General features: G+C 45.1%; 1 protein-coding gene across 1 annotated transcript in view; it reads right to left on the reverse strand.

Annotated features, from left to right (window-relative positions):
* Positions 1–25,133, reverse strand: part of LOC124020468 (WD repeat-containing and planar cell polarity effector protein fritz homolog) — a 156,937-nt gene that overhangs the window by 1,869 nt on the left and 129,935 nt on the right. The window contains 1 exon segment of the mRNA XM_046335705.1: positions 9,473–9,557. Within this exon segment, the coding sequence (XP_046191661.1) occupies positions 9,499–9,557 (59 nt within the window). The 3' untranslated portion in view covers positions 9,473–9,498.

The raw sequence follows: 25,133 nt of genomic DNA on the forward strand, positions 1-25,133 counted from the left end.
ACTCGAACATCTCTGTCAGACAGGATCAGTAAATCAACCTGACCTACTCTAACATCTCTGTCAGACAGGATCAGTAAATCAACATGACCTACTCTAACATCTCTGTCAGACAGGATCAGTAAATCAACATGACCTACTCTAACATCTCTGTCAGACAGGATCAGTAAATCAACATGACCTGACTCTAACATCTCTGTCAGACAGGATCAGTAAATCAACATGACCTACTCTAACATCTCTGTCAGACAGGATCAGTAAATCAACATGACCTACTCTAACATCTCTGTCAGACAGGATCAGTAAATCAACATGACCTACTCTAACATCTCTGTCAGACAGGATCAGTAAATCAACATGACCTACTCTAACATCTCTGTCAGACAGGATCAGTAAATCAACATGACCTACTCTAACATCTCTGTCAGACAGGATCAGTAAATCAACATGACCTACTCTAACATCTCTGTCAGACAGGATCAGTAAATCAACATGACCTACTCTAACATCTCTGTCAGACAGGATCAGTAAATCAACATGACCTACTCTAACATCTCTGTCAGACAGGATCAGTAAATCAACATGACCTACTCTAACATCTCTGTCAGACAGGATCAGTAAATCAACATGACCTACTCTAACATCTCTGTCAGACAGGATCAGTAAATCAACATGACCTACTCTAACATCTCTGTCAGACAGGATCAGTAAATCAACATGACCTACTCTAACATCTCTGTCAGACAGGATCAGTAAATCAACATGACCTACTCTAACATCTCTGTCAGACAGGATCAGTAAATCAACATGACCTACTCTAACATCTCTGTCAGACAGGATCAGTAAATCAACATGACCTACTCTAACATCTCTGTCAGACAGGATCAGTAAATCAACATGACCTACTCTAACATCTCTGTCAGACAGGATCAGTAAATCAACATGACCTACTCTAACATCTCTGTCAGACAGGATCAGTAAATCAACATGACCTACTCTAACATCTCTGTCAGACAGGATCAGTAAATCAACATGACCTACTCTAACATCTCTGTCAGACAGGATCAGTAAATCAACATGACCTACTCTAACATCTCTGTCAGACAGGATCAGTAAATCAACATGACCTACTCTAACATCTCTGTCAGACAGGATCAGTAAATCAACATGACCTACTCTAACATCTCTGTCAGACAGGATCAGTAAATCAACATGACCTACTCTAACATCTCTGTCAGACAGGATCAGTAAATCAACATGACCTACTCTAACATCTCTGTCAGACAGGATCAGTAAATCAACATGACCTACTCTAACATCTCTGTCAGACAGGATCAGTAAATCAACATGACCTACTCTAACATCTCTGTCAGACAGGATCAGTAAATCAACATGACCTACTCTAACATCTCTGTCAGACAGGATCAGTAAATCAACATGACCTACTCTAACATCTCTGTCAGACAGGATCAGTAAATCAACCTGACCTACTCTAACATCTCTGTCAGACAGCATCAGTACATCAACATGACCTACTCTAACATCTCAATAGATTGAACAAACCAACCAACGAATCAACCCAACCCAACCCAACCCAACCCACCACACACACACACACACACACACACACACACACACACACACACACACACACACACACACACACACACACACACACACACACACACACACACACACACACACACACACACACACACACACACACACACACACACACACACACACACACACACACACACACAATCAGTAGGCCTCAATCATACAGACCAGCTAAATCTTGAATTTGGACTTCCCTTCCCTCTCCTCCTCTCTCCAAACCATTGTCACTCAGGGCGACCTCCCAGCCTTGAGCCGTGTGTTAATAGTGGTTATGATTGACATTAAAACCCTAACAACGTTAACTAGATACATATTTAAAGAGCAATGCAAATTCTTCCTCCAATAGCCTACAGTCTGGATTACCAAGTGACTGTGTGATTCAGTGGTGGTGGTGCCGAGACAATCTCCCACTAATCGCCCGGAAAAATATATATTACTACGACAAAGATGATGAAGACGAGGAATGCATCCCAAATGGCATCTTTTCCCTATCTAGTGCACTACTATAGACCAGAGCCCTATTCCCTATATAGTGCACTACTATAGACCAGAGCCCTATTCCCTATCTAGTGCACTACTATAGACCAGAGCCCTATTACCTATATAATGCACTACTTTAGACCAGGGCCCCATGGGATTCGCTATCTAGTGCACTACTATAGACCAGAGCCCTATTCCCTATCTAGTGCACTACTATAGACCAGAGCCCTATTCCCTATCTAGTGCACTACTATAGACCAGAGCCCTATTCCCTATCTAGTGCACTACTATAGACCAGAGCCCTATTACTATAGACTACAGAGCCCTATTCCCTATCTAGTGCACTACTATAGACCAGAGCCCTATTCCCTATCTAGTGCACTACTATAGACCAGAGCCCTATTCCCTATATAGTGCACTACTATAGAACAGAGTCCTATTCCCTATATAGTGCACTACTATAGAACAGAGTCCTACTCCCCGTGGGATTCCCTATATAGTGCACTACTATAGAACAGAGTCCTACTCCCCATGGGATTCCCTATATAGTGCACTACTATAGAACAGAGTCCTAGTCCTACTCCCCGTGGGATTCCCTATATAGTGCACTACTATAGAACAGAGTCCTACTCCCCATGGGATTCCCTATATAGTGCACTACTATAGAACAGAGTCCTACTCCCCATGGGATTCCCTATATAGTGCACTACTATAGAACAGAGTCCTACTCCCCATGGGATTCCCTATATAGTGCACTACTATAGAACAGAGTCCTACTCCCCATGGGATTCCTATATAGTGCACTACTATAGAACAGAGTCCTACTCCCCATGGGATTCCCTATATAGTGCACTACTATAGAACAGAGTCCTACTCCCCATGGGATTCCCTATATAGTGCACTACTATAGAACAGAGTCCTACTCCCCATGGGATTCCCTATATAGTGCACTACTATAGAACAGAGTCCTACTCCCCATGGGATTCCCTATATAGTGCACTACTATAGAACAGAGTCCTACTCCCCATGGGATTCCCTATATAGTGCACTACTATAGAACAGAGTCCTACTCCCATGGGATTCCCTATATAGTGCACTACTATAGAACAGAGTCCTACTCCCCATGGGATTCCCTATATAGTGCACTACTATAGAACAGAGTCCTACTCCCCATGGGATTCCCTATATAGTGCACTACTATAGAACAGAGTCCTACTCCCCATGGGATTCCCTATATAGTGCACTACTATAGAACAGAGTCCTACTCCCCATGGGATTCCCTATATAGTGCACTACTATAGAACAGAGTCCTACTCCCCATGGGATTCCCTATATAGTGCACTACTATAGAACAGAGTCCTACTCCCCCCTATATAGTGCACTACTATAGGATTCCTATATAGTGCACTACTATAGAACAGAGTCCTACTCCCCATGGGATTCCCTATATAGTGCACTACTATAGAACAGAGTCCTACTCCCCATGGGATTCCCTATATAGTGCACTACTATAGAACAGAGTCCTACTCCCCATGGGATTCCTATATAGTGCACTACTATAGAACAGAGTCCTACTCCCCATGGGATTCCCTATATAGTGCACTACTATAGAACAGAGTCCTACTCCCCTATTCCCTATAGTGCACTACTATAACAGAGTCCTACTCCCCATGGGATTCCCTATATAGTGCACTACTATAGAACAGAGTCCTACTCCCCATGGGATTCCCTATATAGTGCACTACTATAGAACAGAGTCCTACTCCCCATGGGATTCCCTATATAGTGCACTACTATAGAACAGAGTCCTACTCCCCATGGGATTCCCTATATAGTGCACTACTATAGAACAGAGTCCTACTCCCCATGGGATTCCCTATATAGTGCACTACTATAGAACAGAGTCCTACTCCCCATGGGATTCCCTATATAGTGCACTACTATAGAACAGAGTCCTACTCCCCATGGGATTCCCTATATAGTGCACTACTATAGAACAGAGTCCTACATGGGATTCCCCCCATGGGATTCCCTATATAGTGCACTACTATAGAACAGAGTCCTACTCCCCATGGGATTCCCTATATAGTGCACTACTATAGAACAGAGTCCTACTCCCCATGGGATTCCCTATATAGTGCACTACTATAGACCAGAGTCCTATTCCCCATGGGATTCCCTATATAGTGCACTACTATAGAACAGAGTCCTACTCCCCATGGGATTCCCTATATAGTGCACTACTATAGAACAGAGTCCTACTCCCCATGGGATTCCCTATATAGTGCACTACTATAGAACAGAGTCCTACTCCCCATGGGATTCCCTATATAGTGCACTACTATAGAACAGAGTCCTACTCCCCATGGGATTCCCTATATAGTGCACTACTATAGAACAGAGTCCTACTCCCCATGGGATTCCCTATATAGTGCACTACTATAGAACAGAGTCCTACTCCCCATGGGATTCCCTATATAGTGCACTACTATAGAACAGAGTCCTACTCCCCATGGGATTCCCTATATAGTGCACTACTATAGAACAGAGTCCTACTCCCCATGGGATTCCCTATATAGTGCACTACTATAGAACAGAGTCCTACAGAGTTCCCCATGGGATTCCCTATATAGTGCACTACTATAGACTACTATAGAACAGAGTCCTACTCCCCATGGGATTCCCTATATAGTGCACTACTATAGAACAGAGTCCTACTCCCCATGGGATTCCCTATATAGTGCACTACTATAGAACAGAGTCCTACTCCCCATGGGATTCCTATATAGTGCACTACTATAGACCAGAGTCCTACTCCCCATGGGATTCCCTATATAGTGCACTACTATAGAACAGAGTCCTACTCCCCATGGGATTCCCTATATAGTGCACTACTATAGAACAGAGTCCTACTCCCCATGGGATTCCCTATATAGTGCACTACTATAGAACAGAGTCCTACTCCCCATGGGATTCCTATATAGTGCACTACTATAGAACAGAGTCCTACTCCCCATGGGATTCCCTATATAGTGCACTACTATAGAACAGAGTCCTACTCCCCATGGGATTCCCTATATAGTGCACTACTATAGAACAGAGTCCTACTCCCCATGGGATTCCCTATATAGTGCACTACTATAGAACAGAGTCCTACTCCCCATGGGATTCCCTATATAGTGCACTACTATAGAACAGAGTCCTACTCCCCATGGGATTCCCTATATAGTGCACTACTATAGAACAGAGTCCTACTCCCCATGGGATTCCCTATATAGTGCACTACTATAGAACAGAGTCCTACTCCCCATGGGATTCCCTATATAGTGCACTACTATAGAACAGAGTCCTATTCCCTCCCCATGGGATTCCCTATATAGTGCACTACTATAGAACAGAGTCCTACTCCCCATGGGATTCCCTATATAGTGCACTACTATAGAACAGAGTCCTACTCCCCATGGGATTCCCTATATAGTGCACTACTATAGAACAGAGTCCTACTCCCCATGGGATTCCCTATATAGTGCACTACTATAGAACAGAGTCCTACTCCCCATGGGATTCCCTATATAGTGCACTACTATAGAACAGAGTCCTACTCCCCATGGGATTCCCTATATAGTGCACTACTATAGAACAGAGTCCTACTCCCCATGGGATTCCCTCCCTATATAGTGCACTACTATAGAACAGAGTCCTACTCCCCATGGGATTCCCTATATAGTGCACTACTATAGAACAGAGTCCTACTCCCCATGGGATTCCCTATATAGTGCACTACTATAGAACAGAGTCCTACTCCCCATGGGATTCCCTATATAGTGCACTACTATAGACAGAGTCCTACTCCCAGATTCCCTTAGTCCTAGAACAGAGTCCTACCCCATGGGATTCCCTATATAGTGCACTACTATAGAACAGAGTCCTACTCCCCATGGGATTCCCTATATAGTGCACTACTATAGAACAGAGTCCTACTCCCCATGGGATTCCCTATATAGTGCACTACTATAGAACAGAGTCCTACTCCCCATGGGATTCCCTATATAGTGCACTACTATAGAACAGAGTCCTACTCCCCATGGGATTCCCTATATAGTGCACTACTATAGAACAGAGTCCTACTCCCCATGGGATTCCCTATATAGTGCACTACTATAGAACAGAGTCCTACTATAGAACCCATGGGATTCCCTATATAGTGCACTACTATAGAACAGAGTCCTACTCCCCATGGGATTCCCTATATAGTGCACTACTATAGAACAGAGTCCTACTCCCCATGGGATTCCCTATATAGTGCACTACTATAGAACAGAGTCCTACTCCCCATGGGATTCCCTATATAGTGCACTACTATAGATTCCCAGAGAACAGAGTCCTACTCCCCATGGGATTCCCTATATAGTGCACTACTATAGAAAGAGTCCTTCCCCATGGGATTCCCTATATAGTGCACTACTATAGAACAGAGTCCTACTCCCCATGGGATTCCCTATATAGTGCACTACTATAGAACAGAGTCCTACTCCCCATGGGATTCCCTATATAGTGCACTACTATAGAACAGAGTCCTACTCCCCATGGGATTCCCTATATAGTGCACTACTATAGAACAGAGTCCTACTCCCCATGGGATTCCCTATATAGTGCACTACTATAGAACAGAGTCCTACTCCCCATGGGATTCCCTATATAGTGCACTACTATAGAACAGAGTCCTACTCCCCATGGGATTCCCTATATAGTGCACTACTATAGAACAGTCCTATTCCCCATGAACAGGATTCCCTATATAGTGCACTACTATAGAACAGAGTCCTACTCCCCATGGGATTCCCTATATAGTGCACTACTATAGAACAGAGTCCTACTCCCCATGGGATTCCTATATAGTGCACTACTATAGAACAGAGTCCTACTCCCCATGGGATTCCCTATATAGTGCACTACTATAGAACAGAGTCCTACTCCCCATGGGATTCCCTATATAGTGCACTACTATAGAACAGAGTCCTACTCCCCATGGGATTCCCTATATAGTGCACTACTATAGAACAGAGTCCTACTCCCCATGGGATTCCCTATATAGTGCACTACTATAGAACAGAGTCCTACTCCCCATGGGATTCCCTATATAGTGCACTACTATAGAACAGAGTCCCATATTCCCATAGTGCACTACTATAGAAAGAGGCCCATGGGATTCCCTATATAGTGCACTACTATAGAACAGAGTCCTTTTTCCCCATGGGATTCCCTATATAGTGCACTACTATAGAACAGAGTCCTACTCCCCATGGGATTCCTATATAGTGCACTACTATAGAACAGAGTCCTACTCCCCATGGGATTCCTATATAGTGCACTACTATATAGTGCACTACTATAGAACAGAGTCCTACTCCCCATGGGATTCCCTATATAGTGCACTACTATAGAACAGAGTCCTACTCCCCATGGGATTCCCTATATAGTGCACTACTATAGAACAGAGTCCTACTCCCCATGGGATTCCCTATATAGTGCACTACTATAGACCAGAGTCCTACTCCCCATGGGATTCCCTATATAGTGCACTACTATAGAACAGAGTCCTACTCCCCATGGGATTCCCTATATAGTGCACTACTATAGAACAGAGTCCTACCCCATGGGATTCCCATGGGACTATCCCTATTATAGTGCACTACTATAGAACAGAGTCCTACTCCCCATGGGATTCCCTATATAGTGCACTATATAGGAACATGGGAGTCCTACACTCCCCACAGAGTCCTTTCCCTATACAAAGTGCACTACTATAGAACAGAGTCCTACTCCCCATGGGATTCCCTATATAGTGCACTACTATAGAACAGAGTCCTACTCCCCATGGGATTCCTATATATTGCACTACTTAGAACAGAGTCCTACTCCCCATGGGATTCCTATATAGTGCACTACTATAGAACAGAGTCCTACTCCCCATGGGATTCCCTATAGTGCACTACTATAGAACAGAGTCCTATTCCCCATGGGATTCCCTATATAGTGCACTACTATAGACCAGAGTCCTATTCCCCATGGGATTCCCTATATAGTGCACTACTATAGACCAGAGTCCTACAAAATGGGATTCCCTATATAGTGCACTACTATAGAACTGCAGTCCTACTCCCAGATATCAGTCAAGACTACCATAAGAAAATACTCCCCATGGGATTCCTAGTTATAGTGCACTATAGACAACTGCATGGGATTCAAAGTCTTTCAAGAACAGAGTCCTACTTCCCCATGGGATTCCCCAAGTGCACTACTATAGACCAGAGTCCTACTCCCCATGGGATTCCCTATATAGTGCAACACTACTATAGACCAGAGTCAAGTCCTACTCCCCATGGGATTCCCTATATAGTGCACTACTATAGACGAGTCCTATTCCTATATAGTGCACTATAGCCAATGTCCATCCCCATGGGATCCAGAGGAGGACTATGGGGAAAGATATGTACTATGAGACTAAAGAACAGTCCTACTCCCCATGGGATTCCCTATATAGTGCACTACTAGAAGAACAGAGTCCTAAAGAACATGGGATTCCCAGTCAAATATGGTGGCACTGGTATATGGTCTGGTCCTTTACTGCCAGGACCTGGGATTGCTGTGATTGTGGAACTGCTATCTACCAAGACATCCTGAAGGAGAATGTCCGGCCATCAGGGATTAAAAGCTGAATTGCACTTGGGTTCTGCAGCAGGACAATGAGTCCAAAACACCCAGGGATTCACCCTGAATGGCTTGACTAAAAACTAAATGACCAGGTTTTGGAGTGGCCTACTCCCCATGGGACTTGAATCCTATATAGATGCACGTGACTATAACCAGAGTCCTCGAAAACCCCCATGTGGCTGAATTAAAACAATTCTGCAAAGAAGAGGGTCCAAAATTCCTCCCCATGGGAAAGCCTCATTGCCAGTTATCACAAACGCTGATTGCAGAGTCCTGAGGTTGGCACCCAGGGATTAGGTTTAGGGTGCAATTACTTTATGGACATAGGTCCTACTCCTTAATAAATACAATCATGCTTTTTTTCCTTAATAAATACAATCATCACTTAAATGCATTTTGTGTTTATTTGGGTTCTCTTTGTGTAATATTTACATTTGTTTGATGATCTGAAACATTTAAGTGACAAATGTGCAAAAACATAAGTAATCAGGAAGGAGGCAAATACTTAAAAACACACACACACACACACACACACACACACACACACACACACACACACACACACACACACACACACACACACACACACACACACACACACACACACACACACACACACACACACACACACACACACACACACACACACACACACACACACCTGTTTGTCTCCATGGTCATGCCTGCTCAGGGTCCCGGTGTTTCTCTCCTCCAGTGGCCAGCTCCTGTTGGTCGGTCCTGCTCTGCTGATTAACCAATCACAAGAGAGACAATCAAAATTTGCAGAGATCTACAGGATCCAGCAGTGAAGTGGTTGAATCTACAGAGATCTACAGGATCCAGCAGATGGCCAAGGTATCTACCAGTAGTAAGTAACCATTCTGAATGGCCAAGGTATCTACCAGTAGTAAGTAACCATCCTGGATGGCCAAGGTATCTACCAGTAGTAAGTAACCATCCTGGATGGCCAAGGTACAGTGGGGAGAACATGTATTTGATACACTAACGATTTTGCAGGTTTTCCTACTTACAAAGCATGTAAAGGTCTGTAATTTTTTATCATAGGTACACTTCAACTATGAGACGGAATCTAAAACAAAAATCCAGAAAATCACATTGTATGATTTTTAAGTAATTAATTTGCAATTTATTGCATGACATAAGTATTTGATCACCTACCAACCAGTAAGAATTCCGGCTCTCATAGACCTGTTAGTTTTTCTTTAAGAAGCCCTCCAGTTCTCCACTCATTACCTGTATTAACTGCACCTGTTTGAATTCGTTACCTGCATAAAAGACACCTGTCCACACACTCAATCAAACAGACTCCAACCTCTCCACAATGGCCAAGACCAGAGAGGGTGTAAGGACATCAGGGATAAAATTGTAGACCTGCATACGGCTGGGATGGGCTACAGGACAATAGACAAGCAGCTTGGTGACAAGGCAACAACTGTTGGCGCAATTATTAGAAAATGGAAGAAGTTCAAGATGACAGTCAATCAACCTCAGTCTGGGGTTCCATGCAAGATCTCACCTTGTGGGGCATCAATGATCATGAGGAAGGTGAGGGATCCGCTCAGAACTACACGGCAGGACCTGGTCAATGACCTGAAGAGAGCTGGGAACACAGTCTCAAAGAAAACCATTAGTAACACACTACGCCGTCATGGATTAAAATCCTGCAGCGCACGCAAGGTCCCGCTGCTCAAGCCAGCGCATGTCCAGGCACGTCTGATGTTTGCCAATGACCATCTGAATGATCCAGAGGAGGAATGGGGGAAGGTCATGTGTTCTGATGAGACAAAAATAGAGCTTTTTGTTCTAAACTCCATTTGCGTGTTTGGAGGAAGAAGAAGGAGGAGTACAACCCCAAGAACACCATCCCAACGGTGAAGCATGGAGGTGGAAACATCATTCTTTGGGGATGCTTTTCTGCAAAGGGGACAGCATGACTGCACCGTATTGAGGGGAGGATGGATGGGGCCATGTATCGCGAGATCTTGGCCAACAACCTCCTTCCCTCAGTAAAAGCATTGAAGATGGGTCGTGGCTGGGTCTTCCAGCATGACAACGACCCAAAACACACAGCCAGGGCAACTAAGGAGTGGCTCCGTAAGAAGCATCTTAAGGTCCTGGAGTGGCCTAGCCAGTCTCCAGACCTGAACCCAATAGAAAATCTTTGGAGGAAGCTGAAAGTCCGTATTGCCCAGCGACAGCCCCGAAACCTGAAGGATCTGGAGAAGGTCTGTATGGAGGAGTGGGCCAAAATCCCTGCTGCAGTGTGTGCAAATCTGGTCAAGAACTACAGGAAACGTATGATCTCTGTAATTGCAAACAAAGGTTTCTGTACCAAATATTAAGTTCTGCTTTTCTGATGTATCAAATACTTATGTCATGCAATAAAATGCTAATTAATTACTTAAAAATTATAAAATGTGATTTTCTGGATTTTTTTAGATTCCGTCTCTCACAGTTGAAGTGTACCTATGATAAAAATTACAGACCTCTACATGCTTTGTAAGTAGGAAAACCTGCAGAATCAGCAGTGTATCAAACACTTGTTCTCCCCACCGTATATATTATGGTTGTGGAAAGCTTATATTCAGCCTAGATATAATTTAACAAGCTCTGAATTCATTCGGTTATTGCTGCTTGTTTGCATTTGACCTTTTATTGTGCAACAAAGCTTATTCAGATAAAACATTTTTAAAACATGGAGATATACTGTATATCGTGAATTGCCCATAAGTTTAGATATGATATTTAGCTGACACACTACAGCCTTCAGGGCTGGGCTGTGTGCCTCCATCTCTACTCATAGATCCCAGATAGACAAAGGGGTCTATTCAATCTGAACCTGGAACCGGGTTTCCTGGTTAAACCAGACTGTGACATTACAGGGACTAAAACACATCTGACCCAGTATCAGTGGTTAAGGGGGCAACTTCTATGCTATTTAATCCACTACACTAGGCTTGCCTTCCAGCTAAATAGAAACGCCAGCCAATTCCCAAAGACAGTAGAAACAGAGAGAGGGGAGACGATGTGCTACTTCCTCTTTTCAACATTAGTCAGATAGAGGAACGTTGGTCCCCTTCCCAGATTTCCGTCTCTTACCCCCCCCCCCAAACCGTCATTGTTTCTCGTCTCCATCTCTTCTCGCCGAGCCAAACGGGAGGAATAATGCCCCCCCTATCCCCATCTCACTAAGCTGTCATTGGCTCCACATAACAAACAATGAAACTTCATCTGAGACCAGATTACCATGGTTTCAATAAAAACGTACAAATTGAGAGAAAAAAAGAATGTAAAACAGAAAAGGCAAAAGGGGAAATGGATGGCCTCTTCTCTCCTCTCTCTGTAGTTGGATGGCCTCTTCTCTCCTCTCTCTGTAGTTATGATGGAAATGGATGGCCTCTTCTCTCTCCTCTCTCTCTCTCTCTCTGTAGTTATGATGGAAATGGATGGCCTCTTCTCTCCTCTCTCTGTAGTTATGATGGAAATGGATGGCCTCTTCTCTCTTCTCTCTTCTCTCTGTAGTTATGATGGAAATGGATGGCCTCTTCTCTCCTCTCTCTGTAGTTATGATGGAAATGGATGGCCTATGATGGAAATGGATGGCCTCTTCTCTCCTCTCTCTGTAGTTATGATGGAAATGGATGGCCTCTTCTCTCCTCTCTCTGTAGTTATGATGGAAATGGATGGCCTCTTCTCTCCTCTCTCTGTAGTTATGATGGAAATGGATGGCCTCTTCTCTCCTCTCTCTGTAGTTATGATGGAAATGGATGGCCTCTTCTCTCTCTCTCTGTAGTTATGATGGAAATGGATGGCCTCTTCTCTCCTCTCTCTGTAGTTATGATGGAAATGGATGGCCTCTTCTCTCCTCTCTCTGTAGTTATGATGGAAATGGATGGCCTCTTCTCTCCTCTCTCTGTAGTTATGATGGAAATGGATGGCCTCTTCTCTCTCTCTCTGTAGTTATGATGGAAATGGATGGCCTCTTCTCTCTCCTCTCTCTGTAGTTATGATGGAAATGGATGGCCTCTTCTCTCCTCTCTCTGTAGTTATGATGGAAATGGATGGCCTCTTCTCTCCTCTCTCTGTAGTTATGATGGAAATGGATGGCCTCTTCTCTCCTCTCTCTGTAGTTATGATGGAAATGGATGGCCTCTTCTCTCCTCTCTCTGTAGTTATGATGGGAAATGGATGGCCTCTTCTCTCTTCTCTCTCTGTAGTTATGATGGAAATGGATGGCCTCTTCTCTCCTCTCTCTGTAGTTATGATGGAAATGGATGGCCTCTTCTCTCCTCTCTCTGTAGTTATGATGGAAATGGATGGCCTCTTCTCTCCTCTCTCTGTAGTTATGATGGAAATGGATGGCCTCTTCTCTCTCTCTCTGTAGTTATGATGGAAATGGATGGCCTCTTCTCTCCTCTCTCTGTAGTTATGATGGAAATGGATGGCCTCTTCTCTCCTCTCTCTGTAGTTATGATGGAAATGGATGGCCTCTTCTCTCTCTCTCTGTAGTTATGATGGAAATGGATGGCCTCTGTAGTTATGATGGAAATGGATCTCTCTCTCTCTCTGTAGTTATGATGGAAATGGATGGCCTCTTCTCTCCTCTCTCTGTAGTTATGATGGAAATGGATGGCCTCTTCTCTCCTCTCTCTGTAGTTATGATGGAAATGGATGGCCTCTTCTCTCCTCTCTCTGTAGTTATGATGGAAATGGATGGCCTCTTCTCTCTTCTCTCTTCTCTCTGTAGTTATGATGGAAATGGATGGCCTCTTCTCTCCTCTCTCTGTAGTTATGATGGAAATGGATGGCCTCTTCTCTCCTCTCTCTGTAGTTATGATGGAAATGGATGGCCTCTTCTCTCCTCTCTCTGTAGTTATGATGGAAATGGATGGCCTCTTCTCTCCTCTCTCTGTAGTTATGATGGAAATGGATGGCCTCTTCTCTCCTCTCTCTGTAGTTATGATGGAAATGGATGGCCTCTTCTCTCCTCTCTCTGTAGTTATGATGGAAATGGATGGCCTCTTCTCTCCTCTCTCTGTAGTTATGATGGAAATGGATGGCCTCTGTAGTTATGATGGAAATTCTCTCCTCTCTCTGTAGTTATGATGGAAATGGATGGCCTCTTCTCTCCTCTCTCTGTAGTTATGATGGAAATGGATGGCCTCTTCTCTCCTCTCTCTGTAGTTATGATGGAAATGGATGGCCTCTTCTCTCCTCTCTCTGTAGTTATGATGGAAATGGATGGCCTCTTCTCTCCTCTCTCTGTTAGTTATGATGGAAATGGATGGCCTCTTCTCTCTCTCTCTGTAGTTATGATGGAAATGGATGGCCTCTTCTGTAGTTATGATGGAAATGGATCTCCTCTCTCTGTAGTTATGATGGAAATGGATGGCCTCTTCTCTCCTCTCTCTGTAGTTATGATGGAAATGGATGGCCTCTTCTCTCCTCTCTCTGTAGTTATGATGGAAATGGATGGCCTCTTCTCTCCTCTCTGAAATGGATGGCCTCTTCTCTCCTCTCTCTGTAGTTATGATGGAAATGGATGGCCTCTTCTCTCCTCTCTCTGTAGTTATGATGGAAATGGATGGCCTCTTCTCTCCTCTCTCTGTAGTTATGATGGAAATGGATGGCCTCTTCTCTCCTCTCTCTGTAGTTATGATGGAAATGGATGGCCTCTTCTCTCCTCTCTCTGATAGTTATGATGGAAATGGATGGCCTCTTCTCTCCTCTCTCTGTAGTTATGATGGAAATGGATGGCCTCTTCTCTCCTCTCTCTGTAGTTATGATGGAAATGGATGGCCTCTTCTCTCCTCTCTCTGTAGTTATGATGGAAATGGATGGCCTCTTCTCTCCTCTCTCTGTAGTTATGATGGAAATGGATGGCCTCTTCTCTCGTCTCTCTGTAGTTATGATGTTTGGGGAGGTATCTTGATCTGTGTGTCTTAGGCAGTGTCAGCTGTCCAGGGGAGGACCTGGGTATAGACCAGGGGAGTACCTAGGTAAAGACCAGGGGAGAACCTGGGTATAGACCAGGGGAGAACCTGGGTATAGACCAGGGGAGTACCTGGGTATAGACCAGGGGAGTACCGGGGTGATAGACCAGGGAGTACCTGGGTATAGACCAGGGAGTACCTGGGTATAGACCAGGGGAGTACCTGGGTATAGACCAGGGGAGTACCGGGGTATAGACCAGGGGAGTACCTGGGTATAGACCAGGGGAGAACCTGGGTATAGACCAGGGGAGTACCTGGGTATAGACCAGGGGAGTACCGGGGTATAGACCAGGGGAGTACCTGGGTATAGACCAGGGGAGTACCGGGGTATAGACCAGGGGAGTACCTGGGTATAGACCAGGGGAGTACCTGGGTATAGACCACTGCCTAATCACCCTGACCCTCTTTACTTCTTTCTGTTTAAGAAGAGCTTATGTCAGTCCATCCCAGTCTCTCTCTCTCTCTCACTCTCTCTCACTCGCACTCTCTTGATCACTCAGATGGCCATTGGCTGTCCAATGGGTCGGTCCATCCTTGTCCTGTCCTCGTCTGTCTGTCCTGTGATCTAGGTCCTGATGTCTGTCGGTCCATCCTCGTCTTGTCTGTCTGTCCTGTGAACTAGGTCATGTTGGCTGTCCATTGGGTCAGCCCATCTCTGTCCTGTCTGTCTGTCTGTCTGTCTGTCTGTCTGTCTGTCTGTCTGTCTGTCTGTCTGTCTGTCTGTCTGTCTGTCTGTCTGTCTGTCTGTCTGTCTGTCTGTCTGTCTGTCTGTCTGTCTGTCTGTCTGTCTGTCTGTCTGTCTGTCTGTCTGTCTGTCTGTCTGTCTGTCTGTCTGTCTGTCTGTCTGTCTGTCCTGTCAACTTGGTCCTGTTGGCTGTCCATTGGGTCAGTCCATCCTCGTCATGTCTGTCTGTCCTGTGAACTTGGTCCTGTTGTCTGTCCATTAGGTCGGTCCATCCTCGTCCTGTCTGTCTGTCCTGTGATCTAGGTCCTGATGTCTGTCCATTGGTTCGGTCCATCCTCGTCCTGTCTGTCTGTCCTGTGAACTAGGTCATGTTGTCTGTCCATTGGGTCAGTCCATCCTCATCCTGTCTGTCTGTCCTGTGAACTAGGTCATGTGGGCTGTCCACTGGGTCAGCCCATCCTCGTCCTGTCTGTCTGTCTGTCTGTCTGTCTGTCTGTCTGTCTGTCTGTCTGTCTGTCTGTCTGTCTGTCTGTCTGTCTGTCTGTCTGTCTGTCTGTCTGTCTGTCTGTCTGTCTGTCTGTCTGTCTGTCTGTCTGTCTGTCTGTCTGTCTGTCTGTCTGTCTGTCTGTCTGTCCTGTGAACTAGGTCCTGTTGGCTGTCCATTGGGTCAGCCCATCTCCGTCCTGTCTGTCTGTCCTGTGAACTAGGTCCTGTTGGCTGTCCATTGGGACAGTCCATCCTCGTCATGTCTGTCTGTCCTGTGAACTTGGTCCTGTTGTCTGTCCATTGGGTCAGTCCATCCTCGTCCTGTCTGTCTGTCCTGTGAACTTGGTCCTGTTGTCTGTCCATTGGGTCAGTCCATCCTCGTCCTGTTGTCTGTCCATTGGGTCAGTCCATCCTCGTCCTGTTGTCTGTCCATTGGGTCAGTCCATCCTCGTCCTGTCTGTCTGTCTGTCTGTCTGTCTGTCTGTCTGTCTGTCTGTCTGTCTGTCTGTCTGTCTGTCTGTCTGTCTGTCTGTCTGTCTGTCTGTCTGTCTGTCTGTCTGTCTGTCTGTCTGTCTGTCTGTCTGTCCTGTGAACTCGGTCCTGTTGTCTGTCCATTGGGTCAGTCCATCCTCGTCCTGTCTGTCTGTCCCCTAGTGTGGAACCACATCCCGTTCCTCCCTCTAAGTGTGGACTGTGGCTCATCTGGCGCACACACACACACACACACACACACACACACACACACACACACACACACACACACACACACACACACACACACACACACACACACACACACACACACACACACACACACACACACACACACACACACACACACACACACACACAAAAAGAGGTTACACATCTGTGTCAACAGATAGATAGAGGGTCTGATATAGAGAGAAATTGAGTCGAGCAATAGAGAGAGAAAGAGAAAGAGAGAGACAGTGAGAAGAGGAGAGACAGAGAGAGAGAGAGAGACCGAGAGAGAGAAAGAGAGAGACAGGGAGAAGGGGAGAGACAGAGAAAAAGAGAAAGAGAGGAGAAGGAGTAAGAGGGACAGGGAGGAGAGGAACACACTGCAGTTAACAGGCTTTTCCCTGATGCGAGTCAACCAAGACGAGAGAGAGGTAGGAGAGGAGGAGGAGAGGATCAGGGAGAGGAGGAAGACAGATAAACCTCCACTCTTCACCACAGAGAAAGATCCTGCAGCTACACCAGCCATTGTGTCGGAGAAACGGGAGAGGAGAGGAGGAGAGGAGGGAGAAGAGACGTGCGAGTTGGCTTCTCTTCTTGGCTAAACGCTGAACGCTCAAAGAAAGAAAGGAATCTTCCCTCGCACTCGTTCGCTAGTCCCCCTCTCACAATGGAGTATCTAACCAAATCAACACACTTGTCAGCCAGATGTGTAGAAGCGATTTCCACCCACACAGAAAGGGCTGCAAAGCCTTGTCAGTGTGTGTGTGTGTGTGTGTGTGTGTGTGTGTGTGTGTGTGTGTGTGTGTGTGTGTGTGTGTGTGTGTGTGTGTGTGTGTGTGTGTGTGTGTGTGTGTGTGTGTGTGTGTGTGTGTGTGTGTGTGTGTGTGTGTGTGTGTGTGTGTGTGTGTGTGTGTGTGTGTGTGTGTGTGTGTGTTTAAAGCCAGGAGAGAGGCTCTGACAGCTCTGTCAAGGGGTTTACAGTTGGAGAAGAGAAGGAAGACTTGAGTATTATAGACTACATAACAGATGTCATTAAGAGTGTATTATAGACTACATAACAGATGTCATTAAGAGTGTATTATAGACTATATAACAGGTCATTAAGAGTGTATTATAGACTATATAACAGATGTCATTCAGGTCAACCATAAGGTTAGGTACATAACAGATGTCATTCAGGTCAACCATAAGGTTAGGTACATAACAGACAGATGTCATTCAGGTCAACCATAAGGTTAGGTACATAACAGATGTCATTCAGGTCAACCATAAGGTTAGGTACATAACAGACAGATGTCATTCAGGTCAACCATAAGGTTAGGTATATAACAGACAGATGTCATTCAGGTCAACCATAAGGTTAGGTACATAACAGACAGATGTCATTCAGGTCAACCATAAGGTTAGGTACATAACAGACAGATGTCACAGGTTAATAACAGACAGATGTCATTCAGGTCAACCATAAGGTTAGGTATATAACAGACAGATGTCATTCAGGTCAACCATAAGGTTAGGTACATAACAGACAGATGTCATTCAGGTCAACCATAAGGTTAGGTACATAACAGATGTCATTCAGGTCAACCATAAGGTTAGGTACATAACAGATGTCATTCAGGTCAACCATAAGGTTAGGTACATAACAGACAGATGTCATTCAGGTCAACCATAAGGTTAGGTACATAACAGACAGATGTCATTCAGGTCAACCATAAGGTTAGGTACATAACAGACAGATGTCATTCAGGTCAACCATAAGGTTAGGTACATAACAGACAGATGTCATTCAGGTCAACCATAAGGTTAGGTACATAACAGACAGATGTCATTCAGGTCAACCATAAGGTTAGGTACATAACAGATGTCATTCAGGTCAACCATAAGGTTAGGTACATAACAGACAGATGTCATTCAGGTCAACCATAAGGTTAGGTACATAACAGACAGATGTCATTCAGGTCAACCATAAGGTTAGGTACATAACAGACAGATGTCATTCAGGTCAACCATAAGGTTAGGTACATAACAGACAGATGTCATTCAGGTCAACCATAAGGTTAGGTACATAACAGACAGATGTCATTCAGGTCAACCATAAGGTTAGGTACATAACAGATGTCATTCAGGTCAACCATAAGGTTAGGTACATAACAGACAGATGTCATTCAGGTCAACCATAAGGTTAGGTACATAACAGACAGATGTCATTCAGGTCAACCATAAGGTTAGGTACATAACAGACAGATGTCATTCAGGTCAACCATAAGGTTAGGTACATAACAGACAGATGTCATTCAGGTCAACCATAAGGTTAGGTACATAACAGACAGATGTCATTCAGGTCAACCATAAGGTTAGGTACATAACAGACAGATGTCATTCAGGTCAACCATAAGGTTAGGTACATAACAGACAGATGTCATTCAGGTCAACCATAAGGTTAGGTACATAACAGACAGATGTCATTCAGGTCAACCATAAGGTTAGGTACATAACAGATGTCATTCAGGTCAACCATAAGGTTAGGTACATAACAGATGTCATTCAGGTCAACCATAAGGTTAGGTACATAACAGACAGATGTCATTCAGGTCAACCATAAGGTTAGGTACATAACAGACAGATGTCATTCAGGTCAACCATAAGGTTAGGTACATAACAGACAGATGTCATTCAGGTCAACCATAAGGTTAGGTACATAACAGACAGATGTCATTCAGGTCAACCATAAGGTTAGGTACATAACAGATGTCATTCAGGTCAACCATAAGGTTAGGTACATAACAGACAGATGTCATTCAGGTCAACCATCAACCATAAGGTTAGGTACATAACAGACATAAGGTTAGATGTCATGTCAGGTCAACCATAAGGTTAGGTACATAACAGACAGATGTCATTCAGGTCAACCATAAGGTTAGGTACATAACAGACAGATGTCATTCAGGTCAACCATAAGGTTAGGTACATAACAGACAGATGTCATTCAGGTCAACCATAAGGTTAGGTACATAACAGACAGATGTCATTCAGGTCAACCATAAGGTTAGGTACATAACAGACAGATGTCATTCAGGTCAACCATAAGGTTAGGTACATAACAGACAGATGTCATTCAGGTCAACCATAAGGTTAGGTACATAACAGACAGATGTCATTCAGGTCAACCATAAGGTTAGGTATGTCATTCATAACCAGACAGATGTCATTCAGGTCAACCATAAGGTTAGGTACATAACAGATGTCATTCAGGTCAACCATAAGGTTAGGTACATAACAGATGTCATTCAGGTCAACCATAAGGTTAGGTACATAACAGACAGATGTCATTCAGGTCAACCATAAGGTTAGGTACATAACAGACAGATGTCATTCAGGTCAACCATAAGGTTAGGTACATAACAGACAGATGTCATTCAGGTCAACCATAAGGTTAGGTACATAACAGACAGATGTCATTCAGGTCAACCATAAGGTTAGGTACATAACAGACAGATGTCATTCAGGTCAACCATAAGGTTAGGTACATAACAGACAGATGTCATTCAGGTCAACCATAAGGTTAGGTACATAACAGACAGATGTCATTCAGGTCAACCATAAGGTTAGGTACATAACAGATGTCATTCAGGTCAACCATAAGGTTAGGTACATAACAGACAGATGTCATTCAGGTCAACCATAAGGTTAGGTACATAACAGACAGATGTCATTCAGGTCAACCATAAGGTTAGGTACATAACAGACAGATGTCATTCAGGTCAACCATAAGGTTAGGTACATAACAGACAGATGTCATTCAGGTCAACCATAAGGTTAGGTACATAACAGATGTCATTCAGGTCAACCATAAGGTTAGGTACATAACAGACAGATGTCATTCAGGTCAACCATAAGGTTAGGTACATAACAGATGTCATTCAGGTCAACCATAAGGTTAGGTACATAACAGATGTCATTCAGGTCAACCATAAGGTTAGGTACATAACAGATGTCATTCAGGTCAACCATAAGGTTAGGTACATAACAGACAGATGTCATTCAGGTCAACCATAAGGTTAGGTACATAACAGACAGATGTCATTCAGGTCAACCATAAGGTTAGGTACATAACAGACAGATGTCATTCAGGTCAACCATAAGGTTAGGTACATAACAGACAGATGTCATTCAGGTCAACCATAAGGTTAGGTATATAACAGACAGATGTCATTCAGGTCAACCATAAGGTTAGGTACATAACAGACAGATGTCATTCAGGTCAACCATAAGGTTAGGTACATAACAGACAGATGTCATTCAGGTCAACCATAAGGTTAGGTACATAACAGACAGATGTCATTCAGGTCAACCATAAGGTTAGGTATATAACAGACAGATGTCATTCAGGTCAACCATAAGGTTAGGTATATAACAGACAGATGTCATTCAGGTCAACCATAAGGTTAGGTACATAACAGATGTCATTCAGGTCAACCATAAGGTTAGGTACATAACAGACAGATGTCATTCAGGTCAACCATAAGGTTAGGTACATAACAGACAGATGTCATTCAGGTCAACCATAAGGTTAGGTACATAACAGATGTCATTCAGGTCAACCATAAGGTTAGGTACATAAGACAAATGTGTATCCGGACTACTTCACAAAAATTCAACAATCAGTTCACCATTGTATGCATAGAGAATGGGTCATTTTAGTCAAATTGATACAATTTCTGCACTAAAAGGTAATTTGAACAGTATCTCCAAGCAGAACTTTACCTGCTGTGAGTCTTTGTGGCATACGAATGCAGGTGATTGACTGAGAATGATTTCTACCTGCAGGGACATTATGCTAAAAGATTCATGATGATATATATTTGCCCAGCATTTAGTGGTAGAGGGAAAGAATAGAGCTATGGATGAATAGCACCTACAACCAATGAAACAACCTGGGGTGTATTCATTAGTTGTACACCGTGGCAAACCGTTTTGCACCTGCTCATCTCTCCACTCATTCGGGGCCCACTGCGCCCAGCTTGTTGCGCATACTAAAAAAGCTACACTTTGGCTATATTGTTGATTAAGATTATAGAGAAACTGACAAGATCAGGACCGCTTCACACAAATTCAACAATCAAGTCTCCATTGTATGGGTAGAATGGGTTCATTTTGTCAAATTGCTACAATTTATGCAATAACAGAATTTGAAAATTTTTCCCTTTTAACCATGTCAACGTTCCAAGCTGAACTTTGCCTGCTGTGATCTTTGTGGCAGGTGATTGACAGATTTCTACCTGCAGTCACATTATCCCGGAAATAACAGATTGATTCATGATGCTATTTGTCCACCATTTAGTGGTAGAGGAATTGTTCTTTTAGCTATGCCAGCTCTACTAACGTGCAACACTGTAAATCAGCGAGCCTCTACATCATGAAAAGTAGCTTACAACATTGTTGGACAGTAGTTTTTAGCCTACCAAGGGCTCCGTGACTTGACTTAGGACTCCAGTATACAGGACTCAGACTTGGACTGAAACACTAGGGACTTGGGACTCTAGGGCATGTACTGGAACACTAGAGATTCTAGGAAATGTACTGGAACACTAGGGACTATAGGATATGGACTGGAACACTAGAAACTCTAGGACATGGACTGGAACACTAGGGACTTGGGACTCTAGGACTGGAACACTAGGGACTTGGGACTCTAGGACATGGACTGGAACACTAGGGACTTGGGACTCTAGGACTGGAACACTAGGGACTTGGGACTCTAGGACATGGACTGGAACACTAGGGACTTGGGACTCTAGGACATGGACTGGAACACTAGAGACTTGGGACTCTAGGACATGGACTGGAACACTAGGGACTTGGGACTCTAGGACTGGAACACTAGGGACTTGGGACTCTAGGACTGGAACACTAGGGACTTGGGACTCTAGGACTGGAACACTAGGGACTTGGGACTCTAGGACATGGACTGGAACACTAGGGACTTGGGACTCTAGGACATGGACTGGAACACTAGGGACTTGGGACTCTAGGACATGGACTGGAACACTAGGGACTTGGGACTCTAGGACATGGACTGGAACACTAGAGACTTGGGACTCTAGGACATGGACTGGAACACTAGAGACTTGGGACTCTAGGACATGGACTGGAACACTAGGGACTTGGGACTAGGACTGGAACACTAGGACTTGGGACTCTAGGACATGGACTGGAACACTAGGGACTTGGGACTCTAGGACATGGACTGGAACACTAGGGACTTGGGACTAGGACAGGACTGGAACACTAGGGACTTGGGACTCTAGGACATGGACTGGAACACTAGGGACTTGGGACTCTAGGACATGGACTGGAACACTAGGGACTTGGGACTCTAGGACATGGACACTAGGGGACTGGAACACTAGGGACTTGGGACTCTAGGACTGGAACACTAGGGACTTGGGACTCTAGGACATGGACTGGAACACTAGGGACTTGGGACTCTAGGACTGGAACACTAGGGACTTGGGACTCTGGACTGGAACACTAGGGACTTGGGACTCTAGGACATGGACTGGAACACTAGGGACTTGGGACTCTAGGACTGGAACACTAGGGACTTGGGACTCTAGGACTGGAACACTAGGGACTTGGGACTCTAGGACATGGACTGGAACACTAGGGACTTGGGACTCTAGGACTGGAACACTAGGGACTCTAGGACTGGAACACTAGGGAGTCTAGGATGGACTGGAACACTAGGGACTCTGGGACTCTAGGACTGGAACACTAGGGACTGGGACTCTAGGACTGGAACACTAGGGACTTGGGACTCTAGGACTGGAACACTAGGGACTTGGGACTCTAGGACTGGGGACACTAGGGACTTGGGACTCTAGGACTGGAACACTAGGGACTCTAGGACTGGAACACTAGGGACTCTATGGACTGGAACACTATGGGACTGGAACACTAGGGACTCTAGGACTGGAACACTAGGGACTTGGGACTGGAACACTGGACTGGAACACTAGGGACTCTAGGACTGGAACACTAGGGACTCTAGGACTGGAACACTAGGGACTTGGGACTCTAGGACTGGAACACTGGGACTCTAGGACTGGAACACTAGGGACTCTAGGACTGGAACACTAGGGACTTGGGACTCTAGGACTGGAACACTAGGGACTTGGGACTCTAGGACTGGAACACTAGGGACTTGGGACTGGAACACTAGGGACTCTAGGACTGGAACACTTGGGACTCTAGGACTGGAACACTAGGGACTTCTAGGACTGGAACACTAGGGACTTGGGACTGGAACACTAGGGACTTGGGACTGGAACACTAGGGACTTGGGACTGGAACACTAGGGACACTAGGACTGGAACACTAGGGACTCTAGGACTGGAACACTAGGGACTTGGGACTGGAACACTAGGGACTTGGGACTGGAACACTAGGGACTCTAGGACTGGAACACTAGGGACTCTAGGACTGGAACACTACATTGGGACTCTAGGAGGACTAGGGACTCTAGGACTGGAACACTAGGGACTCTAGGACTGGAACACTAGGGACTCTAGGACTGGAACACTAGGGACTCTAGGACTGGAACACTAGGGACTCTAGGACTGGAACACTAGGGACTCTAGGACTGGAACACTAGGGACTGGACTGGAACACTAGGGACTCTAGGACTGGAACACTAGGGACTCTAGGACTGGAACACTAGGGATGGACTGGAACACTAGGGACTTGGGACTGGAACACTAGGGACATGGACTGGAACACTAGGGGGACTTGGGACTCTAGGACTGGACTAGGGATGGACTGGAACACTAGGGACTTGGGACTGGAACACTAGGGACTAGGACTGGAACACTAGGACTGGAACACTAGGGACTCTAGGACTGGAACACTAGGGACTCTAGGACTGGAACACTAGGGACTCTAGGACTGGAACACTAGGGACTCTAGGACTGGAACACTAGGGACTCTAGGACTGGAACACTAGGGACTCTGGACTGGAACACTAGGGACTTGGGACTCTAGGACTGGAACACTAGGGACTTGGGACTCTAGGACTGGAACACTAGGGACTCTAGGACTGGACTGGAACACTAGGGACTCTAGGACATGGACTGGAACACTAGGGACTTGGGACTCTAGGACATGGACTGGAACACTAGGGACTTGGGACTCTAGGACTGGAACACTAGGGACTTGGGACTCTAGGACATGGACTGGAACACTAGGGACTTGGGACTCTAGGACATGGACTGGAACACTAGGGACTTGGGACTCTAGGACATGGACTGGAACACTAGAGACTTGGGACTCTAGGACATGGACTGGAACACTAGGGACTTGGGACTCTAGGACATGGACTGGAACACTAGGGACTTGGGACTCTAGGACTGGAACACTAGGGACTTGGGACTCTA

The sequence above is a fragment of the Oncorhynchus gorbuscha genome, unplaced genomic scaffold (assembly GCF_021184085.1).
Source record: "Oncorhynchus gorbuscha isolate QuinsamMale2020 ecotype Even-year unplaced genomic scaffold, OgorEven_v1.0 Un_scaffold_827, whole genome shotgun sequence".
Lineage (NCBI taxonomy): Eukaryota > Metazoa > Chordata > Actinopteri > Salmoniformes > Salmonidae > Oncorhynchus > Oncorhynchus gorbuscha.